Raw genomic sequence first — 6,797 nt, 5'->3', positions numbered from 1 at the left:
GTGATAAGTGGAGGCGTTGCAGAGACAAGGGTGGAACTAAACTGAGAAATACCGGCTGTTTCTCTGTAACTCCATTTTGACGCTTTGTGTTTCGTGTTTCGCATGTGCGACTCCACTGCCTTAATTCCCATCGTTCCCAGCTTGAATGACTTCTGAGCCTCATGTATGTTCCCTGGTTTTAGCCGTGGAGGAAACTCTTGGCTGGAGACAATTCTGGTTACATTTACACTTGCTCATATTTTCCAGACAAAAAGTTAATGGTGCATCTCCCAAATGTCCCGGCCGCAACAACGCTTTATTGGTTCCGCTATCGGGACGGAACCAGTAATGGTGAGACATTTTTTTTTTTATAAAAAGAAGAAAAAAAATTGTCAATTTTAACGTTTTATTTAGATCATAAAAATAAATCGTAATAAAAATAATCCTATTTATAATGTTTTAAAAATTAAGACCTACGAAAGACTGATTTAAGACATTTTTATACCAATAAAGGCCTTAATTTTATTTTGAAGAATTCAATGCCTTTTAAGACTTTTTAAGGACCCGCAGGAACCCTGACTTTGCATTATTAGAGCATCTGAGATGAAGAAAAGAGTCGCTGCACCACAGAGATGTTTCCTCTGTCAGTGAACCCGGCTGTATCAATATGCACATACTGCTAATAACTGTTTTTTGGCGGTGAGGGAACGTAAGGCTGCTTGTGTGGCTATTAGGATAAAGGGGCGGGGTTTGTTCTGGGATTCACGGGTAAAGAAAACCTGAATGTTTGAGGTACTTTAAGAACAAAAACAAAACTAACACAAAGGGATGTATGGGGTTAGAAGGTTGGTGTTACCTTTCCTCCTTTGCTGCTTGCAGGCGGAGTGCTGGTAGAGTGGTTCTGGATCCGGTGGTTTCCGACAACGTTGGATTTTTCTCTATGAGTACTAGAGTTTCGGACAGGCTGTTGTTTGACTGTCTTACACGGTGTACCATCAGAGTCCTAGAAAACAACACCGACAACAGAAATCTATATTAAAATTAACTCCAGAAAATGTAGTGCTGAATTTCTTCTCTTTTAAATTCACTTTTAATAACCACCTTTATCCGCCTTAACGGATGAAACAGTGATTTTAAATCTGTATATTTTGACATTTATACTGTCCAAGAATTCGGACAGACGTGTGGGGACTGACCGCGTCGCTGGAGGACGTGGAAGACGGAGACAGAGGGGAGGAGGAAGGAGACGAGCCCAGGGATGGGAGCGGAGAGGACGTGTTGGAAGAGGATTTGCTGTGGGGAGCTGAGGGCAGAACCACAACCTCATTGTCTGGGAAGTTGTTGTTGCATTCGTCAAGCTGTTTGGACTCCAGCAATTTGACATCGTTTCCTGAGGGGAAGGGAGAGACAACGACGTGTGTTGTTTTTCCAGCTCCAATCAGGTTAGAAGGATGTTTGATTGAAAACATACTGTTGAGAGAACGATCGTTCTGAGACGGGCTGTCCCAGTTCTTTCGGATCCATTCTCTGTACTCATCCACTTCCTGAGTCACTCGGACTATCCGACCAAGTATGCTGAGGTTAGGAACAGTAAAGGAGACGGACGTTAGTCTTCAAGTAGCATCAAAGCAGACAGAATGAACAAAGAGAAATGCAGCAGTAAGTAGTGAGTTATTCCCTTATCTCCTTACCTCTCCTTCTCGTTGTTAGGGTAGTACTTGGCGATGGGTGACACCGCATGGCTGAGCACTACGTAGGCATAATCAAACGCCTGCTTCACCTGCATTGCGCCATAGCAGCTCCTGCCAACGTCGTTGTCTGTAGCACAGGCAGAGATAACGTGTCAGCGGTTGGGATTCTACCATTAATCGCCCTCTGTGTTTGTCTTAGCGGTTCCTACAGTACCTGGCTGCAGGGGATCCTCAATGTAGAGCATGGAGGGCCTGTACCCATCCAACATGTTTTTCTGAACATCATCTTTGGCAACGTAGCGACCGCCGTCACTTATCTTGATGCCCGTCTTCAGGTAGTTGAAGTTGCGCCCGTACAGCTCGAAGAACTCGATTAACAGAACGCCGATGTTTATGTTGGGGCTGGACACGTCCCTGTTATGCAGCTGGAGGAAAGCAAAACAAAAGCATGTGACTCGCTGGGAATTCTGGGGGAGATGAGACTATCAGGGATGCAGGGATTCACCGCTTTAGAAAACGTCTGAGTGGAGTAAAAAAACCGACCTGCAGGAAGCTAACAGCCATAAGGAAGAGAGTGTAGGAACCGATTCCGCCTGTAAAAACCTCATTGAGGTCCCTCTGAAGGAGAAACTGCTTCAGCACGAGGACCAGGTAAGGCAGCACAGGATATTTCTGCAAGACAGAAAACAAACAAGAAAAACAAAATCATCAGTGGTGAAAAAACTCCATGTTGCATCATTTTTAATGTGTCCAATGCCCTGATAGGAATAAATAACCTCTTTGATTCCTGCTAATGAGCTGCTTATGCAAAAGCTGCTGGAGCCACATCCTTGAAGTGCTAACTTTGACACCTGTGCTCTAGATGCTTTGGGATAAAAAGGTTTTAAGTGTTTCAAAACCTAATATGCCTAATATAAACAGAGCAGTTATACCAGCACACCGTCTGGATTATTGATTAACACTTGCATTAAAACTGAACTAGATTACTGATTGTTGGGAGTCATTCTACAGCTGAGCAAAGTATCACTGCAGATCCCACCTCTTTAAATTCCTTGATGAGCCGAGCAGCTTTGACTCCTCCGTTCACATTGAAACTGATGTCCACTTTGACCTCAGTGAAGGAGTCAGTAAGTTTGATTATGGGAACCTGAGAAAAAACAAAACATAAGCAAAATAAAAGTGACTTAAAAAAACAAAGGGATGTATGTTTTACATTAAGCTCAATAAGAATCATAAAACTCTAAACTATAATTTGCAATTTTAGTTTTCCAGAGGGGGTCCTAATGATAGGACATTAGGAGGAGGGAGACGTTACCGTGGCTTTATCCAAAACTTTGATGGAGTCATTATGTGCAACATTCCTTTTTCGCAGAGCTTCTTCCAGAGTCCAGAGAGGGAGAGTCTCCCACTTCCCAAAAACCACCAGATCGATGTCACTGTCAGGAAAGAAGAGGCCAGACTTAAGTTTAGCTTCCCAAACCAAAACTTTTAACCAATGAGAAAGTGGTGCTCTGATAAACAAATCAGGCGTTTCCGGATCGACACCAATTCCTGCTATTTCTCAGCTCTGTCCTCCACATGCAAACTTATTATTTTATTATAAAGGCTAAAACAAATACAAGAAAACATTGTCTAATGGTGGGAGTAATCTCCAAGGATTACAAGATTCTTCCATAAAAGCAAATTTCACAACATTTTATGCATTAAAAGGCATATTAACTATCAATGAGCTTAGAGGCCAAAGACGGAGGGAGTTTTAGCTTCTAACAAACCTGCGATTCATCAACCACTGCTGAAGGAGCTAAATTTGGCTGATTGATTAACGATTAGTGCATCTCAATATAATGCTTAAGCCCTGAACAAATTATATAAATACCAACTGAACTGAATCGGGTGTAAAAACAAAACAAGAAATTCACTATTTAATTGGGTTTAACGAGTTATTATAATTGATTCAAAACGTGTTTCTACCCTGGTATTTCAGATCATTGAATTTGCTAAAGAGTTTGACATTGGTTCCCCCTTGTGGACAAAACATGCTACTTTCTTCTTCAGCTAACATCTGCCAGCATTTCTAAAATGAAAGGCAAGATCCATTTCTTAAAGCTGCAACATTTTATTGAAGTTACTAGTTTACAAACGAGCAAAATGGCAATTATATTTCATTATAAAGTATGAATTAACCACTTTGAGTTTCCATTAAGTAAAACCAATAAAAGTGTTCTCTAACTGTGATAAATATTGTTGATCTAGTCAGTTATTTTCTATTAAAACTGCCAAAGGTCCAGAGCTAACTAATAACTGGGTATGAAGTGGAGCAGTTATTGTCTCTGGTAGCGTCTCACCAGCAGAGGCCACTCTTTGATTCAGAATCAGCTGCACAGAAATCAAACGCAGAAAGAATGCAGAACCTCCAGAGAAAAAGATAACCTGAGTAGAAAGTTTACACTTATTTCATTAATTAGCTTCTTTTGTCGCCTTAAAGCAGCAGAGTTGCTGTAATAAAGTTACTTTTCTTCCAAACCTAATTCGTGGAGTTTATGAAATCATCACCATGACCAGAGACCCTTTAGATTGAAGCGATCAGTTGTGAACTGGGATGATGCTTGGCCATTTGGGGTCAGAGAGTCTTTGGTTGCCGAGCAACCATTACAGCAGGAGACTTAGCTCTATGAAGCCAGAATACTTTTAAAAAATATCCTGACGTTGATGTATAATACGCATCAGAGGAAAACACAAATCTTAGAAAACATAACAAGGTTAAAACCGTTAAATAAATAATAATTCAGATGAGGGGTCTTAAGTTTAATTATAAACAGGAGATCAAACAGGACATTCCTTCAGGATTCTGTTTGAATGGCAGATTAATATAGATTTCAATATTCTCCATTCTCCATGAAATCTAGGGGAAAGGAGCTATTTTGCAAGAACAATCAGATTTATGAACATACTTTTAATGAAAACTTTTAATGCATAATATTGAAGATAAATCAAATATTGTTGCCTGAATTCCCAGCAGTTGTACTGTGGCTGCCGGCATGTGAAGATGAGTGAGTTCTTCATTTCCTAATAAACATCCTGAAGAGTTTAATGAAATCATCTCACCTCGAAGATTACATTTAAAATCAGCCAAGATTTACTGAAAAAAAAAAAATAAAAGCCCTAAATAAGGCAATTGTGAATGTTTGGATATTGTCTGAATGAGTGTTTGACTTCCACCAAGGCGGTACGGTGAGTGCTGTGACTGGGAATCAGGCACGAGAAAGGCCGCCAGTTGGCTAACAGCTGTCGACGTGAACCTCTTTTAGAAAAATCAAGTGCGATCTTAAGAAACCAAGTGCATATTTGAAATTAAGAATATTGGCCTAAAACTTTTTGAAAAAAGCATTATTTCAATTTTCACTTCATAATTTTTGCCGTCGTTCGCTATTGCTGCTGGAGCTTGACTAATCCGAATCATGAGAAATGTTATGATTCGTCCATCAGATGGGCGTCTTGGTGAGATTCATTTTTCGAAGGATGAAACCTCTAAAATTTAGACACAGGAGCTGATGATCTGCTTTTTGCTCCATTAAACAAAGGAAATCCACAGACCTGAATCAATGACATGAATCTTTCCGTTTTCGCTTCTTTAAACATATGTTGTAGTTTTAACCCCCACCCTGGGTTTCTGTTACATAAGTAAATCCTGTGTGACACTCAGCTGTTTAGTTTAAAATCAGAGACAAGTCTAAGCTTGCGAAACATCTGGAAGAATTTGCATCGATCTTCATCTCCAGCTTACCTTGTTGGCAGATAAAGGCCTGTGCTGAAACTCCCAAAGACTTGCACCTGAAGAAACACAAACAATTATTAGTCTCTATTCAGACAACCTTTATTCCTAAGTGTGTTGTTTATGTTTACATTGACAGAAGAACAACTTCTTAGGTTGGGCAGTGATCTGACAGGGATTAAAACTATATATACATTTAGTTTTTTACCATTTAAACACTTGGTGTGGTAAACAGCATGCAAAGTTGGGGAAAAAATGAACAAATGTAAAGATGTTAAGTTATATTAGTCAAATAATCTCTTCATTTTTGTGGCCTTTAGAATAGAATATCTATTTATTGTCCCAAAATAATGAAATTATGTTGCAGCAGCAACACAGTGTTACGCTTTATAGAGAAAAGGTCACACAAGTAGACATTAAAAAATGTATTAATAAAATAATAAGGTGAGAAAAGGTTAAAAATAAAAGAAATACTGTACAGTAAGAGCAAAAACAAGTTTTTGATAGAAATACTGTGCAGTAAACAAACAAAATTATAATACTTAAGTCAAACTATCAAATGTTTCCCCACTAATGACCTTTAATCTACTAATCTTAATGAGCGAGCTAGCTGAAGTCTAGAAACATTCTCATTTCCCTTTTAACACCTACGCTGCTAAACAGAAATAGATTTAAGCCCTGACCCCAGTCCCTACGCCACCATGTAGTAAACAGCTCAGTCACCGGCTAAAGATCCTAAGAGGATTGTGAATGAATGGAGCCCAGAGGACTTCTGGGACTGTGGCGTTAAACATGTATGGTGACAAAGGTTAGCTATGCCTTGTCTCGGTTTTCTCAGCTGTGGCCATTTAGCTCCATGTGTCCGCTACGTTTTAACACCAGATTTAATGCACCAGAGTTTGCTGAATTGCTTTCAACAAGTCTTTAACGCGGAGTAATTCTCTTTGAGGTGTGATGTTAGGCTGTCCTAAATGACTGATGTTTTGTTAAGAAGGACTTTTAAATAATCAATTTAAACCAGTAACTAGAACTGTGAACCAAACGTTGGATTATCATAAGCTGTGGATGTTTTATCATTTATTTCTGTCTCTTGTCTGGAGGAAAAGTTCTAAAATATTCACTAGTTGCATAAAACTACTTTTACTAAACAGCTCAGATCGGTTACTCTGTCCTGTCATGGCTTCTGAGGATTGGCCTGATAACAGACATACAAACTTTTCAAGATTTACCCAAAGTTATAAAGTGTTTTATTTAGATTTCTGTTCTGCTTGTCCTTTATATGATCCAGCTTCAAACCAGAAGGGTTTTATGTGTGCTTTTCTGTCATTTTCAAATAAAATGAAACATTTTTTTTT

General features: G+C 39.3%; 1 protein-coding gene across 1 annotated transcript in view; it reads right to left on the bottom strand.

Moving 5' to 3' along the window:
- papd5 (PAP associated domain containing 5) overlaps positions 1-6,797 on the bottom strand; it is a 32,762-nt gene that overhangs the window by 3,011 nt on the left and 22,954 nt on the right. Inside the window, exons 3-11 of the mRNA XM_015380729.1 lie at positions 5,455-5,501; positions 2,986-3,106; positions 2,710-2,817; positions 2,214-2,342; positions 1,885-2,095; positions 1,671-1,797; positions 1,451-1,554; positions 1,176-1,369; positions 836-982 (exon numbers count right to left, since the gene is read on the bottom strand). Coding sequence (XP_015236215.1) covers positions 836-982; positions 1,176-1,369; positions 1,451-1,554; positions 1,671-1,797; positions 1,885-2,095; positions 2,214-2,342; positions 2,710-2,817; positions 2,986-3,106; positions 5,455-5,501 — 1,188 coding nt within the window. The remainder of the gene's footprint in view (positions 1-835; positions 983-1,175; positions 1,370-1,450; positions 1,555-1,670; positions 1,798-1,884; positions 2,096-2,213; positions 2,343-2,709; positions 2,818-2,985; positions 3,107-5,454; positions 5,502-6,797) is intronic.

The sequence above is a fragment of the Cyprinodon variegatus genome, unplaced genomic scaffold (genome assembly GCF_000732505.1).
Source record: "Cyprinodon variegatus isolate N-32 unplaced genomic scaffold, C_variegatus-1.0 Scaffold220, whole genome shotgun sequence".
Taxonomy (NCBI): domain Eukaryota; kingdom Metazoa; phylum Chordata; class Actinopteri; order Cyprinodontiformes; family Cyprinodontidae; genus Cyprinodon; species Cyprinodon variegatus.
The sequence above is the reverse complement of the archived record's forward strand: the minus strand, read 5'-3'. Positions and strand labels throughout refer to the sequence as shown.